Raw genomic sequence first — 17,050 nt, forward strand, 5'->3', positions numbered from 1 at the left:
CCAGTGCTGAAGTGCTTTCAGCCAGTTTAAAGCCACTTCAGGATTTTAGTGGAGATGTTTGACCGAAAGCTGTTTGTTTGACACTCAGATCATTTGAGGAAGAGACAGCTTGACTATCAAGATATTACAGAAAAGAATAAAAAAAGCTAGGGTGGTAACTGTCATCTTTTCCTATCCGGCTGAGAGCCTCCTACATTCAATTTTTGCAATTTGGAAAAAAAAAAAAAAAGAAATTTAAGTGCTAGAGCGTGGAATGAAAAGGTAAATATAGAAAATGCTATCAAACACCCATGGGAAAAGAAATATATTATTTTCTAAGTTTTGAAATTTCTGTGGTTTTTTTGCAAGAATCTTACGAGTTCTAAATTATTGTGGAGTGCTACTTCATTTTGTAGTTTGGGGCAGGCTGCCAATTTGTCAGTTGAGTTTTCTGCTCCTACTTTGTTAATGCTACTGTGTGATCTTGCAATGAAATGATACAATGTACTAAGGTGAAAGAATTTAGCAAAAGTAACAGAAACAAGTGAATTCATGAGTTGAAGCGCTTGAGTCCCTAATCAAATGAGTATTAGAACAGATGCAAAAGGAAGGATGCACAAGGAAGAGGCATTGTCATTCATTGGATTGGAATTTGTAGGGCCTAGGCTTTCCCCTTTTACACTTCTAAGTTGTTAATTTAACTTACAAAAGAAGTATGAAAGAACACACCAACTGTTTTAACTGCTGGTGGTGAGCATCTAGCAGTACACGTCTCACATCTCCCCCCCACCTTTCCTAGTTTCAGAAATTAAGAACTACTGTTGGCATAGGCAGTGTGTATCACCAACTTTGATTATTTAAACTCATTTTATTTGATTTATTTTTGATCACTACATTTTTTTTTGTTGTTTCCTGCAGGTAGACAGAGATTTTAGAATATTTATCTTAGCATTCCTGGCTTTCTCAGAGGAGTGGAATAGGTTCAAGCCTTTTTACTAAACTGATTTTCTAACTTTACATAATGATCAAAACTCCATCCTCATGATTATTCAGAGGAACCAGGAAAAAACAAATAAATGAGTGTGACTTGCATTTAGAACAATTCCGTTTGATTAGATTTCTACCATAAAGAATCTGTATACTTTTGCACCAGTTAGGTTTTAAAGCACTTACCTTTTTAGAAGTTTCCTGTCAGTTCTATAGCAGTCAGGCTGCTTTGCTTCTTGCCATTTGTCAGTTCATAATTCTACACAAAACATTCATATTTTGATTCATATATAGGTAGTTCTGTATTTTGGTTGCAAATAAAACAGAAATCTAGTAAGAAACTGTATTAAATACAAGCTATGTTACCAAGTTTTTGTAAACACTAAGAAAAATGCATCATGAAATTCTGATCCATTATAGTGGGATGTCTTTGAGGCTAGAAACCGCACAGCTATAATAACCACAAGATTGCAGGATTTCAGAGCAATGAATTTAAGTACAAGGTAAGGCAGCCAGCATTGGCCTACGTAATTTGTTGAGAGGAAGTGGGGACTGACTGCAACAGTTGAATTTTTAAAGCTAAAGTAGTGAACAGATTGTTGCTGAGTGGAGTTGTGTACAGGGTCTTTTTAAAATTAGTATTATGGTAAGTTGAGCTCCAACCAGAGATGAAACCATGTGCATAACTTCCTGTCTGTCTGAGACATCGCACAAGTGCCTGGGGGTGGCAAAATGAGTTTTGACATACATCAGCACAAATCAGAAGTGGTAAAGCTGGTATTTCTTTGATTGAGTGATTTTTCTGATTATTTTGATAGATTGTTTTGTGTATGGGGCAATTCACAGAATCTTGAAAAGCAGAGGTAATTGTTTAGAAGACTTCATGTTCTGTAGTTTCCTTTTATGAAAATATTTTGTTTTAGCTGTGGGAGTTCCTTGTTGATTCATAATTTGAGTGTGAATACTTATAGCCATATTAGGCTTAGTTTGAACTACTACCTCAAAAGCTGCTTGATCATCCTTTTAGTGTGTATTTAGTAAGACTGTTGATTTAAAGGTTTGAAGTGACAGGATATTTTAATTGATCTTATGATCTCTTCAAGCAACTAGTTAAACAGAATATTAACATCTTTTTTTTAAATCTAAAAACTCTTGTTCATCCTGAAGCTATGGTATTTTGAATGCCCTAGACTATAAGATTAAAGATCCCTGCAATATTGTTTTTTTCCTTTGCAATGAAAGAGCACTCGAGTCTGACACTATAGGCCAAATCCAGTGAAGGACTCTAGCTAACCTTTGGGTGTTTGTGATACTTCTCAGTGCGAGTGATGGCACTGTGGAAGTCACCTTTGTATTATAAATGTGGGCATGTAGCACTGGGTGCTCTGTCCGCTGGGCACCAACAATTTGGTAATGGTACTTTTTAAAGTAGGGTAGATTCTGTTGGATGGTTGGCTCAAAACTTATCTGCAAGCACTTGTTCAGGCATCTCATTTCCTCTAACGTGTCATGAATTTGCAGTAGTTCAGATCCTCTGGAGGAGTGAGGTTGGTGCTTTAGTCAATGAGTCAAGACTCCCAGCACATCGAATGGAGAACTTTGCTGCCTTCTCATCTAAGGTTTTAGTGTCTGGGGCTGGAGGCAGCCAGCAGGCTGAGATGGGGAGCCATCAACACTTGCCAGTTTCCTGGTGTGGTACGTGCTGCATTTGTAGTTCACTGCATTTGAAAATGGAACCTGCTGCATGCTATCCCCGCCTCCTGAGGGGGCAGTCCTTGGAAAACTAGCCAAAGAATAAATGGAACATGAGGCAATGTCATATTTCTGCCAGAAAGGCAAATGCTGTACTGAAATGTTAAAGTATTGCTTGAAAATTGTGTGAAATTGTATTTGCTTCTCTTGCAATTAAGTAGGCCATACCTGTGTCCAATTTTAGGCACCAGCTAGGAGAAATATACGAGGTAATTAAATCAAACTCCAGAGGGACAGTTCAAAATACAGGGCCTATAGGTAAATATAAATACTTTGGGTTTTTTTAACCCATAGATAAAATTTACACCATAAGTTGTTGTTTTCTTTTAGAAATAGGATTACTCTAGGAAGTTGCATCTCTTGAAAGTTATAAAGCAGAAATACACTTGTGTTCATTTGCAATATTGTTAAGACTAGAAATAACAGTAGCGAGGAGTGCTTAGATGAGAAAAGCCTGTAACCACTGCAGAGTGTGGGCTATTCATTCCTAAATGTAAGAATAGGTATTACAGACACCTGTTATGAATAATACAGCCAAAATGATCCTGCTGAGAGGAACAACCTTGATAACCTTTTATGTGTAATCAAGTTTTTGTTTGTTTTTCCCAGGAATCTCATCCATTGTAACTTAACATTTAATAAAGTGGTTAGATGAAGTTATTTCAGTCTCTTTGCAGATATTTTCTAAACTAATTTTCATAGTTCTTTTCTAAGTATCTTGTCCCTGGCCAGCAGTTTTACACCGAGTTACTACGCAGCAGTGGAGGGAGCATGGCAGACGTAAAATCCACTCTCTTGTCTAAAATTTCTAGTGTTGCTGTGACATTAGACATTTTATACTGCCATACTTTTGGTACACTCTTGTGTACAGTTGGCTCCCTGCTACAAATTTATTTTGTCTCCAGAAGCACAGTGCACAAGTTCTTAGTTACTGAATGCTTGGATTTGTGCATAGCCTTCATGTGCAAATTGGTTGGGCTTAATTTACTAAATAATGTGTCTTGAGGAAGGATTGATTCTCAATAAGAAAACTTCTATTTTTTCGATTTGCTTTGTACTTATGTTTTTTGTTTTGTATTGTTTGACAGCTGTGTGTAGGTTTGGCATTACTTTTGTGTACTTTCCCCATCGTTCTCCTGGGTGAAAACCAAATCCAGAGGCGACACATTAATTTTTTATCAGATTAATGTTGTGATTTAATGTGTTATTCTGTTAAAGTTTTAATGTGGTATTCTAAAAAGTAGTTTATATTAAATTACAAGTCAGCTGCAGTCATGATTTCATACAAATATACAAAATAACATCTTAAATGCTTAGAATTTTGGAATATAACTTTATCAGTACATATTCAAACATTGTCAGGCTAATAAGATCATAGCTGTGTTTAGTGAATTGAGTTGAGTCAGTGTTTCAGAAATCTCATTCTGCTCAGGAATTTTGAATTGTATGTCATTCCTTCAGCTTTCCCTTTCTGTTCTGACTTAGGAACAAAAATAACTCCTCCCCCCTTTTCCTTCCTCATAGACAGTTTAGAAAGTGTTGTACAAACAATGGAAGTAAATCAAGGCAAGAAATTTTATTTTGTATCTGCAGAAACAGGAGTCACGGTTTATGGTTGGGGTCTTTTGGGTGTTGGTTTTGAGCTTTGCTGGTGGTTTTTTTTTAAGGTTCAGTTTTTCAATTTAGCATTAATTTGCTTCCAAAGTTTTGCACAACAGAAAATAGTTTTTTAAATCAATGATAATAAATAGAATCTGAAATTGTGGCATTTATAGAATGCCACAATTTCAGTGAAAAAAAACCCCAGCATCCTTAGGTAATTATCTGATTTTAGTATCTATTCACTGATCTTGCTCTTGCTAGTTTTACTATCTAAAAATATTTCTGTCAACTAAAATGCCAGTATTATCAGTTACCTACAAAACTGACAAGTCATTTCACATACATAGAGTTTCCTGTTTGGTATATTGTTATACTGAATTTACCGTGCAACTAACTGCTTAAAAAGAAAACAATAATTAAATTGTCTTTGACTAGAAATAGAAATAATGCCCAAGAATTATCAAATTGTTTTAAAAATAGGTTTGTTTGGGGTTTTTTACTCCTGAGAATTCATTGACTGTTGTTTTTTCAGACTTTACATAGTCACTTCATCATTTTGCTCAGGAACAGCCTGGACTGGTCTGTTTGATTAAACTATCAAATGATCTTTGTTCCAATCTATTTGGGATGCAAGCATATCATTAGTGTATATAATTCTTTTCAGTGCTTTGAAACATCCCAGGTTTTTCATAGCAGCATCTACAGACAGAACAGTGGCACATTAAAAAAAAATGAGGCAAGTTTTCCAGACCAAATAATTTAAATAATGCTCCTAAGCAACATCTAAAGCTTTTAGCTGGCAAAAGGGTGTTTATCAATATAAAAATTGAATTTAACTTAGTTGAAGCTAGTTGAAGTGCTAAACAGGTATCGAGAACATGTTTTTGCTGAATTATTTTACCCTCTACCAACGAACACTTTACTGATTGCTTCCTTTTTTTTGACTTACAGTTCTCCATACTAGAATGAATTTTGGTTCTTGCGCAAAACACAGGAAATGTGAATGAAATCTTTAAAGTATTTGTGATTAAAAGTCACAAAAAAAAAAAAAAAGATCCAGAAGCTCCTTATTTCAAATTATTTGTTACTTTTTTATCTGTATGTCTGCAGAAACAGTGTTCAAGCTTGAAATGTACAAAAAAGTCTGGCCAAAATTAATGAAGAAGTACCATTTTACGCTACTAAGTTATAATGTTAAATAGTTTGAATTTTTAGCTAAACCTTAGAAGAAAAAACTGCAATCTGGTAGCTATGGTAATAATTGACTTCAAGAAAGATTTTATATTTGGGGGGATAAACAGCAGGAGCAGGCATTCAAAATATCTTTTCTTCATGCAGTCTTTCAGCAGTACAGAACAAGAGACCTACAGAAGGAATTGTAAGGAATTGGCATGATTTTTAGAGAGTTTGATCAGCAGTTCTGGAGTGTTTTTATTAAATAAAAAATTTATAAAGTGATATACTGATAAAAAGAATACAGATTTCTATTCTTAGGTCTGAAAGAACTATAGAGAAACATCAAATACTTACTTACCTTTGAGTAAGGTGTGCATTACCCCCATTCTGTGGACTTGAAAGTTGGTACAACCCTGCTGGGCCACATCATGGTGCATCAAGTCTGTGACCAAATTAGGAACAGAATCAGAATTCACTGCATTTTATTCAGTATGGTAGGGGAAAAAATACCTAAATGCTGTAATTTTTTAAAGCATAGTCACAGTTCTGGATTTTCTATTTTGAATAGGAAATGAGGTAATTACAGTTCAGATGTTTGGAAATTACACTACTCAGTAAATTTCTGGATGGAGAATTGAGTTGCTCTTTGGCAATGATTAGGATAGACTAACTTTTAAAATTTTAAAATTGTTACTTCTCACTTTCTTGGTAGAGCTAAAATATATTTATAATTTTATTCATCAACTTATAGTTTAAAAAAAGGAATTAGTTCCATAAAAATTCAATTTTACATGGGTAAGTAAAAATAATGAAAATCCATTCTCCATTTAATACAGATATAATAAATAAAAGAAGTGTTACTTGTGATTACTGAATTGAATTTCTTGTTTTGGGTCTCTTGGTTCTTCATGATCTTAGAAACTTAAATCCTTTCCACAGCTCACTTTTATTTGGAGAGGAAAATCAACTTTTGAACCCTTTCAAGTCTTTAAGGACTTCAAATAAGCTTGAACTGGACTGATCAAACGGAATAATTTGAAATAAAATACCCGCTTTGCACCTGTAGGGAAGGCCAAAGCTGTCAGAAGTTGATTTAATGCTTCCAGACACAGTGCATTAAGCTCTGGTAACTTCCAGCTTCGTTGAGAGGATAGACAACAATGATTTTTTGCCACAGTTATATGCTGTATAATGTTTGCTTACAAGATTGGTGAGGTGTTACTTGAAACTTCCTGTAGATTTTAAATTGAAACTGGAAATAGGTTTCATTACAAGAACTCCCCTCCCCCCCTCCTTTAACTTGTAAATGTTTGGTTTGGTCAGGATGTTTCCTACCATAGTTTTGATTTGTGAGCAAATATTGATAAAATTGAACCATTTTCTTTTGTAAATTTATATATATATATAAATAGTTGTGCATTTCTGTGAGATGTACAACAGTAACAAAGCCAAAAAGCACTGATTTTTCAGTGAGAAGAAAGTTTGCTCAAAGCATACGCATACTCTTGGGCTTGTATGTAGTAGCCTTTTCATGTGGAAAACATCACTGCCTTTTATTCTATTTTGTAGTTTGCAAGCTTCAGAAAAATTCCACCTGCTTCCTGTTGTGGTGTTCTCATTTCTGGAAAGTGGATGATGGGCCAAATGATTTACTTTTTTAAAAAGATTTTTTTATTTTCTGGGCTTCTGTCTTTGTTTCAGATACTTTATTTGCCTTTGAGGAATTGTATGCCTTGGTGATACGGTTTGTAGAGAGGTTTTAGAAGTTTCTTAGCCTTGTTGCTCTGAAAATACATGAGAAATGTATTTGAAATCAACTATAAAGATATTATCTGCAAAACTGAATATATTAGAAGTGTTATAATAATAGTTTTTCCTGAAGATATTTGATATTACTATAAAGTTGAACATCCTCCAAACTACAGCAGATTGAACTGTAAGCAAAATCTTGTACTCCTAATTACACTGTGATTTTCCTTATTAAGAGCTTGGTTCTGCAGTGTGTAGGTGGATCTCTGCTGTTGGGTGGAACTCAGTGCAGTTTGAAAGTATTTAAGGTAATAATCTGTAAGTCAAATGCATTAGTATTGGGGGAGGAAATATCTTATGTGTTTGTTTTTTTCACCTGTGTTCATGGAAATGTTTTTTTATAACTTGTCTAGGAGATGTTGAATTTACTCTTGTTTAAAAAAAAAAAAATGTTTTTTGAAACTGAGTCTTCTCAAGCCTTCATTGCCCCAAAAGCTTCTGGAAGTCTATTGAATGACTTTGAGATGGCTGCTAATTTTGCAGAATGGAAAGGGAATTTAAGGTTCCAGCTATATGAAATTTTTCCTCTTCATTGGAAGACTTTTAAAATTTAGCTTGGTTTTGCATTGAAGTAGTGGGGTATTATTGGTGGGTTTTTCTACTAAATTATGGGAATGGGATGACTCTAGATGGAATAGTCAAGTATGTGTGTAATGATTCCATTTGCAAACTATGTTTCCATCTTAAGTTATGGACTATAGAAAACAATGAGAAAATACTTCCCTTGGAAAAATAACTTCAAAATACCATAGGCAGTAGGAAGAAAGTTTTGCCACTGCTCCTCACGCTTACTGTAGGTGAGCAAAAAATCAGATTTTGAGCCTTATGATGATTCTTTTGAAACGCAGTAATAATTTGGATGCCAGGTGGGGTCAGGAGGAGAGGGTCTTGAATCTTTACAAGTTTTCCCTGAACCTTGTTTAGTGAAATTAAACAAATCTTAAATTTTCAAAACCAGTCCTTTCTTTTCACTAATTGTGGGATATCTGGGGTAGTTTTTTGCTTGGTGAAAATATAGTTTCTTGACTCGAGAGTCTTGTAGAGTAGTTAAATGCTGAATTTTGAATGTTTAATGAAAACTAAAATCTTGGCTCTTCAGACTTCATAGACATGAAATACTGAGGGAAGGTTTTTCTCTTTGTATATTACTCCAAAAGCAGTCCTGCAGGCTTTCCTAGTAACCACGTCTGCTACATTTCTAGATTGAATACTTAATCTTGTTTTCATGTGGTTTACTTCGAACATCCTGTGCACGGTGCAGAAGAATACAGATTAGGAGACAGAAATAATACATTCACACACACTGTAGTAGATGTGCTTATGGACAAAGCACAACATAAAGCAATTTTATCAGCTGCCGTCTGTCATGCCAGACGTTACAAAAGAATTTGAATATAGTAATGCAGCACAGTTGAAAGAAGAGATGCGAGGATGATTTCATCCCACGTAGATGGAAAAATACATGTGTAAAAAAAAATGCTGGAAAACCAACTTCTTTACAGCTTTAAAATGTATGTAAAAGCATGATGCTACCATTTTAGATTGCAGTGTTAAAATGGGTATTTCAGAGTATCTGGGAGAGGTCTCTATGTGTTTTCTCTTTCATATATGGAAGACCAGAACTATTGATACCAATGTAAATATCCAAACTCAGAAGATGTCTAGGTTGTTTTATGATGTGGGCATCTAGCCATTTATCAATCCTTCCAGGTATAATCAGCTCAAAGTCTGGAGCAGAAACCCTTCCAGCAGCCTGCTTTTCCTGCCAAAGAAAATTCCACCACTGAATTGGGGGAAATTGCTGACTGGTCACCTAGAGACTGCTTCTTTTTTAAGTGGTAAACCAGCTTTTCAGCTGCGGCAGCCTGTGCTGCAACTCCTCTGCACGCACAGCAGTTGTGAATTGAGATAGGAGAGAAACTATTCATCCTACTCCCATTAATAAAACAAAATTAAGTGCTAGTAGTAGCATGGCAGTTGTCCATTACTTTGGACTGCCTAATGGAAAGTGCAAAACTGCAGGAAATGCTTTTCTTTTTATCCCTTCTTGCTCACCCAAGACAGCACCGGAACTTTTTTTCATAGTGATTTGGCCGATGATTTAGGATACTCAACCAGGCGCGTTCCGGCGGCGTTCCGGAGGAGCTGCACTGCAGGGCCGCGGGCAGCGCTCGCACGTTTTCCCGGCGGATCCCGGGAGTTGGCACTGCCCGTGCTCCGTGCCCGGCTGCAGCAGCGGCAGGCTCCCGGGAAGCCCTGCGTGCAGATTTACCCGGCAATCGCCTTAAGGGGACAAATTTAGTTTACGGCAATCCGCGCTTAATCTGCCCGAGCCGTGGGCGCCTTCGGAGAGGGGGCGAGGGCGGGCGGCTGCGCTCGGGGCTGGCTCGGGCAGCCAGAAACTTCTGGCAGCTTCCCGGCTCCGGCCCCTCCCCTTAAAGCGGCAGCTCCCCGGGGAATCGCCGCTGCCCGTCTGCCCGCCCGAGTGAGCGGAGCGGGTCGCCCGGGCGCCGGCTTCCTGCGGCGGCCTCGCCGAAGCGGAGCCGGCCCGGCTGTCCCCAGCTCTTCGGGGCTCGCTGGGACCGCCCTGGTGGCGCTCTGAGCATCCCCCTGCAGCGGGTGCGGGTGAAGGGCTCATCCCGATCCCTTCCCGAAACAGCCTCCCGTAGCCCCCGCCTGGCTGCGGCCGCGGGCTTCAGCTTGGTACAGCCCTTCCCCAGTGTCCGTGTGCGGACGGATGGCTGGCTCCCCTTCGGGAGCCTGGCCTCCGTCATTCGTGCAGACAAAATACTGACTCCTCTTGGAACCGCCTGCTGGGTGAGTGGTCTCCATGAAGGCCTTCAGTGCCAGTCTTCTGGCAGTAGTTAAACAAGGAAACGAGCAAGCCGAGATACTATCTATCATCAGCTTCACTTTTCTCTTTCCAGTGTGAACTGAGGTTTTCGAAATAGTACATATAGACACAGAAACATTGACAGGATATCCTGGGGTGTGTATTGAAGCTGCTCGGAATGAAAGAAGTTCATGATCTCATACATGAATGATAGCATGTGCTGGGCATACTTTTCGGTTTTGCTGTTGACAGAAGTTTACTGATTGTAAACTGATTGTAAGAAGTTGATTGTTGACAGAAGTTCACTGATATGCTCCTGAAACAATTATTCTTATCTTTAAAATATAAAGTGTAGGTGATTATGTTCACGTATAAAATGTAAATGCCAAATCACATTATCTTTTAAAATAAAACAAAGGCTGACACAGCAGCTTATGAGCCCAGTTTTGTTTTAAGAGGCCTTCAAGAATTTTAGGAAGCCTGGAACTTTTTGTATTACAGGCCTGACCCCCTTCCCTTTAAATATCACTGCAATTATTCTTGTTAAGATATTTTCAGTATGCTTGCTATATTTCTTCCAAGATTACTGAACTATCCAATTCTAGCATTTTAACATACTGTTTGTTTTTGTGGTTTTTTTTTTCTGAAAAGCCTGAAAAAAAGAATAAAACCAAATCCTGATAAAACACGTAAAAATTAAATAGGCAAAGATACATTCAGTCTAAGCATAAGGACATCTAATAAATGACGTAAGCACAAAGCAGGGAAGGGATAACAGAAAGGTAAAAATAGCTGTATACTAATTTTTAATCTCTGATGTTAGTGGAATTGAATAAAAACTACTTGAGAATGGGTGACTCACAGTTGGTGAGAATGACAAAGTTAATTATCTTAAATTAATGCCAGACTCTGATCATTACTTTTATTTTTCTAGTTTGCATTCACTATGATGCATCACATTCTGCTAATTATTTTAACTTGCCACTTTCAGCTGTTACTCTGTCACAATAAGGGAAATATCTTGGAAATTTCAGTTAAGTGATTTGGGTGGGGGGAAAGACCATATAATTTGTCTTTCAATGGAATAATGAAATTGCAGGAAAAAATCCAGTATGTATCCATTGAAGATTTCAGATACTGCTTTAGAGTATATAATGATTTATAGTGGTAGTTAAAGAAATTAATTTCATAATTTTTCTCCCAAAAGCCAATCAAATACTGTATTTCTAGTAAACATACCTACATTGGTAATCAAATAGGCTATATGTTGCTATTCTTTGAAGTTCTTTAGAGTAGGAAATATTAACTAATTTCAATGAAAGGAGTAAGAATAATTTCAAAAGATTTAGGCTAGAGATTGAGATTAATTTTTGTGTTAGTAACAGAAGTTCTTACAGATACTGTTTTTTGAATGAATATTCTTTCTGGAAGAAGTTGTTGAGAATAAGTTAGAGTAGTGATAAAGTAATCACAATACTGGTAGTTACGATCTTTATAAGAATTTTAAGTCCTGCTTAAAGTTTAGTTGTTGATTTGCCTGTTTCTTTGCTACAAAATTTCAAACAAAGACCAAAGCTTCAGACTATCTAGGTGCTCAAGATTTTTTTTTTAGTTATTGTCAATAGCAGTGAAGAAAAAGTGTTCTGTGCTTTTCTGCAAGTTCCCCTTGACATCGTGGATTAGTCTTTGTGATAATTCTTTTGTCTGTATAGGGAAGTATAGGCTGACACTGACAAACCAGCTCTTTAAGTTTTGTTTATAGTAGAATCATAGCTGTGTTCATCTGTGTGGACCCATTTGGGGTCTGTCACTCTTGTTAAAGTAATCTCAGTACTCTATAATTCCTTTTAACTTTAGAAGATGAACTGTCATGAAATGCTATCACCCCTGTAGTTGTGAATGAGTTTCTTCACTAAAGAGTGCAGTGGAGCAGGAGGGATGCTTGTCTTTTAGAGCTTTACTGTCTTTACAGGAGAATACATTGCTGCTTCCCTCTGCACAGATTCATACTGTGGGAAACAGCCACTTCTTGGTTCACTTCAGTGTGAGTGCTGACCAAAATCAAATTTATCACCACTTGAGTCCCTCTTTCAGCATCCATCCAAGTGCAGCAACAGAAAAGCATGGCAGCCTGCCTCAAAGGCAAGTACTGTTGGGCAAGCAAGGAGGGGATGAATTTCAGAATCCCTAGCCACTTGACAGATTCCTTGTTAATCCCAGTGGAGTTTTATTGGTATTAAGCCTGGATTAGGAAAGGATAGGTGTTCATGGATATACTACCACCAGCATAGTATGTCCTACTACTTTGCATGCAGTCATGTACCACACATGCAGGGAGAGACCGAGAGGTTCATTAGTGCATTCATGCTTCTGATGATCTTAGAAAGTGCAGATTGATAACAATTTTAATGCTACTCAGAAATATATTCTATTGCCTGCCAGTGAGAGAGAGAGGCTGGAACAGAGTCCCTGTAAAAAGCATCATTAATAAGGAGTTAACCCTATAGCATCTAATGTTTCTGAAGTGCAAGTTTTGTAGAACTTAAATGTCTGAAAATGGTGCATTGAAGCATTCAAGTACGCACTTCCATGCCTTCTGTTGTATTGGAACTGGGAGCAGCTAGTAGGAATTATCTGATGCTGAGTGCAAACACCTCAGTCTCAAATAGTATCAGTCTCTGATGCCTGTGAAGATTTGTCTTTATATTTTTCCCACAGAGAACCTGGATGTGCCAGAGATGCTCCTTGTAAGCTGTGTTTGAATCTGTAGGGCCACAGAAACATGATGTGACTTTGATAAGGGCTTAAATCTCTTTGCTTTGCTCTTGTCTGGGTCTCCATGGAGGCTTGCAGCTCTTGAAAACCAACCTCATTCCTCTTGCATGTCACCCTCTGCCTTCCCTCTTCTGACCTAGAGTCTATGAAGTGATACTTCATTAGTGGTTCAGTTATCTGGAATCTCTTCACCCAGATTATGTTAGGAGAGGTTTTGTGAGAGAAGATGGACTTCCTTTGAAGGAACTGTGCCTTCATGATCTCATTCAGTATACTGATTTGACCTATGTTCTCTTATTTTCCACCTCTTCTGTTTCTTACTTCCCTGTTTGGGTGTCACCTGTTCTGTGTTTCATGTCACAAAATCTTGTCTTTTGTCTGGACCCTTCACCTTCATTGTGTGTTTAGTCTCTGTCAGTCTCTACTGTACCTTGCCTGTGGGCTTGCTCTCTTGATAAGTATCACCTTTATCATGTACTTTATTCAAAAGTGAAAAAGCAGAATCTCCTCAGAGTTGTTCTGTTTACTAATAAAAAATGAACCTTAATTATTTGAGGGAAATACATCGGTGTCTTCATGTGACTTAATCAGGTCTTGAGGCGATTTAAGGAGACACTAGAACACTTGGTTGGTTGTCACCATTGCAGCGGAATTGATCACCTGCTCTGTCTTCAGATGGTGCAGAGGCTGAAAACCTATGTGGTGCTTGTTGTAGATAACTGTGGTATCAGTTTATTATATTTATGATCTTATATCAGGAGATTATATTTGTATATTATGAGATTGCAATTATATTAATTGTATTAGCTTAGTGTTGTGTTCTGTGTTTCTACTGCTGTCAATTTAATTTTCATTGGGGTGTTTTGTAATAGTTTCTCCACAGAAATTGGTGAAACTGTGGTAGCTGTGTTTCCAGTGGTCAGTAATTAAAAAGCAGTTGTTTTCCTTTCTGTTCCAGGCAATTGATGAGCCTCCTTATCTCACAGTGGGCACTGATGTCAGTGCAAAGTATAGAGGAGCCTTCTGTGAAGCCAAGATCAAGACAGCAAAACGGCTTGTCAAAGTCAAGGTATGCAGTTTTCCTGCAGACACTTTTTTGAGGAGGGGTAAAAATGTGATTAATGTTCATAAGGGTGCAGTGTGAAACTTCTTTTTACTCTCGGGTCAGCTAAGAGGCTATCCTGTCCTTGGAGGCTGGTATTACAGTCTTTGAAATAACAGTAAGCTTATTACTGTTGGGATGGGAGGGATTTCCCCACTCCCACACAAATAAATATGTTCTGTTTTTGTTAGTAGTTTTGTTAGTGTTTTTGACCTTCAATGCCATAGGCTGACCTTAAAGTAATTTATTAAAATGTGACAACTGTAGGCTTATATATGGGAGAATATTACCAGAAAATAGCTAAGACTACTCAAAGTAGGCTTTAATAGGATGTCTTTTACTTGAGGAGCACAGGTCACTGCCATTTAGCTGTGGCAACTGGGTAGTGCTTCAGGAATAAGCTGAAACCCTTCTGCCTTCCAAGAACCTTGGCACTTGGCATATCGAGTCTTACAGAATAGCAAGCTAGGGATCTCACCTAAATTTTATGATAACTAGTTAATGACTGAATCAATATAAGCCACATGCAGGACAAGTAAAAATTCTGTGAGGGGATTGCAAAGTATGCATTTTAACGCTCCTAGAAAATTTATAGTATCATTTCTAGAAATAAAGAGAGCAATATCCTGACAGGTGGCTGTATATTTCTGTTGGGATAATGTTGTCCTAAAAACTGATTTGGGAGGAGGTACTCTTTTTTGCTTTGCCTCTTAACCTCTTATAGAAACATTACAGAACAAGTATCGAAACCACCTAGAAAATACAAATTAGCTTGTTGCTCTGCAGGAGTTATAGTGGCAGAATATCTTTCTTATATCTACTGTAAATTTAAGTGAAAAATGTGTGAAATGTGAATGGCGATAGCCTGTTATTGAAGACTTGCACACTATAAACTAGTGTGCATTATTTGACTCTGCCCTCATGCTGTGGCTGATTTTTTGCTTATAGTGTGTGTGAGGGAGTGAGCAGGCACTCTCCATAAACCCTGGTGGGAAGGTCTTTTGTCACTTACTTGATAGTAATGTTAAATAAAACAAGAAGATTTTAGTCTTATATCTGCCAGAAGAGCAAATCGGTGGTCTTTTAATTTCATTAGTCAAAACTCTTAATAGCATCAACTGGTCTATGCTTTACAGTGATTAAGTATTGCTATTTAAGCTGTTAAGCATCAGTATTTAAGTACAGGAATTTTGTTGTGCCTAGATCAGTGAAATCTTAACTCATTTTAGTTCTTTGGGGGACTTTTAGTACACCTCCTTAGATGGGCCAGTTGCTATTTATTATTCAATGCTAAGTATTTTATGGGTTTATCACTTGAAGTTTGGTAACTGCAAGGTTTGCAGAAAGATCTTGACATGAAATGGAATTTTTCTGTGAATTGCTTGTGGAGATTTTGCACAAAGCCTTCTGGATTCAGTTTTTTGTGTGTGTCTGCTGCCTGTTACTATATTGCTTTGAGCAGTTCAGCCCCAGTACTGTTGTTGCTTTCTGGAGTAAAGTGGCTGAGATTTTTGTAAGTGCTGTAACAATATATGTTTACATTGTTTTTCCTCCACCAAGAATGTGTATTTTTAAACTTAGCAGTGGCCCTCTGATTTTCTTTGAAATTGCTCTCTGAAAATCTGTACCTTTTCCTAGCATGTGCATATTTTTCCCAGTATTAGCTCTAACAAAGATTCTCATTATCAGGTGTGCTTTTTCTGGAATTTTGGTGCCTTATCTGCTGCATTATTTTTTCACTTGCTGATAGGTTTATTTTGGCCCCAGTATATATTTTATGCCTTGATCTTGTAGAACTCTTAAAGGGGAAGGAAAGTCAGTTAACTTCATACTGTCTGTCAATTTTAGTGTAAAGCACTTAAATAAATTTTATAACTAGATGTTCTTCTGAGAAAGTAGAATGGCAACAAAATTCTTTCAATATGGAGTATTGCAATCTTCAGACAAGTAAAATATGTTTGTCTCCTTTTATGTGCTTTCTTCTTCTGTTGAATTCTGCTTCCTAGAATATTTTGAGGAGATACCTTCACATTAACTTTCCCATTACAGTATCATTTAAAAACTTCATTCAATTTAATGCAGGTGCTATGTACTTATAATTTCAGTATCAATAGGTACTGCATTTGGCAGTTGAGAAATCTTTGGCAAATTCTGTACACAGTACAGACTTCTACAGTAACATATAACAGCATTGCACACTTGCTCATGGAAAGCGGTAGAAATGCAGATTTGCTTGGACTTTTCAAAAGTGTTGAAGGCACTACAGATTTGACTCAAGACTTTGAGTGCTACAAGAGTGCTAGTCTGCTTTATCAGATCTATTATAGTTTTTTTTAGAGAGTGATTTAAGCCAGTTTGTTTTGGCAGCATCTCCTGAAACAATTAGCAACATCATCCACCACCACTTGCATTTGGGTACCCTGCACAGAAGTTTCAGAAGAAACTCTTTTCTGTGTAGGCCTTTATTAAACATAAATAAGTAAAGCTTCTGCTGTAATAGGACTTGCTAGGTTTGTCTTCAGGATAGTGAAGAAAAAAGAAATTCCAGCCGAGTCGACCTAGTTGATGATGTGCTGAATGTCTTAATCTTTTGCCTGAGACAGAAAGGTTCTATACTGCTGAATACTGTGAGAATTAAAATGTACAACTAGTAAATGCTGACATCACTTTTTTTGCTTCAAGAAAGGCCAGCGGTGTCACTCTGAGTTTGGAGTTTGAATATGTTAATAACCAGTATTTTTTGAGCACATATCTCAAGAGTATGAATATCTCAAGAAGCAAAAGCTATTGCTATCAAAACTCTCCCCTCAAAGAGTCAAAGCCCCAAGACATCTTTAAAAAGATAAACCATTCTGGAATAGACAATAGAATTTGCTTTGTTTACCTTTTATAGAGTACATTGTGGCTGACTCACAGTTCTGGATAGAGTTCCTTTTTGCTGCAAAATACATTTAAGATAATTACAGAAAGTAAATAAAACCAGATGTCTCTAAATCAGAACTGATGTATTGGGTATTTTGTATGAGCCACTAGTG

The 17,050-nt window shown here is 37.2% G+C and overlaps 1 protein-coding gene across 2 annotated transcripts in view; it reads left to right on the forward strand.

Moving 5' to 3' along the window:
• ARID4B (AT-rich interaction domain 4B) overlaps positions 1-17,050 on the forward strand; it is an 86,629-nt gene that overhangs the window by 16,153 nt on the left and 53,426 nt on the right. For both annotated transcript variants that reach the window (XM_021527101.4, XM_021527102.4), the window contains exon 3: positions 13,872-13,982. In XM_021527101.4, coding sequence (XP_021382776.3) covers positions 13,872-13,982 — 111 coding nt within the window. The remainder of the gene's footprint in view (positions 1-13,871; positions 13,983-17,050) is intronic.

Source organism: Lonchura striata, chromosome 3, assembly GCF_050655825.1.
Source record: "Lonchura striata isolate lonStrDom1 chromosome 3, ASM5065582v1, whole genome shotgun sequence".
NCBI classification, from domain to species: Eukaryota; Metazoa; Chordata; class Aves; order Passeriformes; family Estrildidae; genus Lonchura; species Lonchura striata.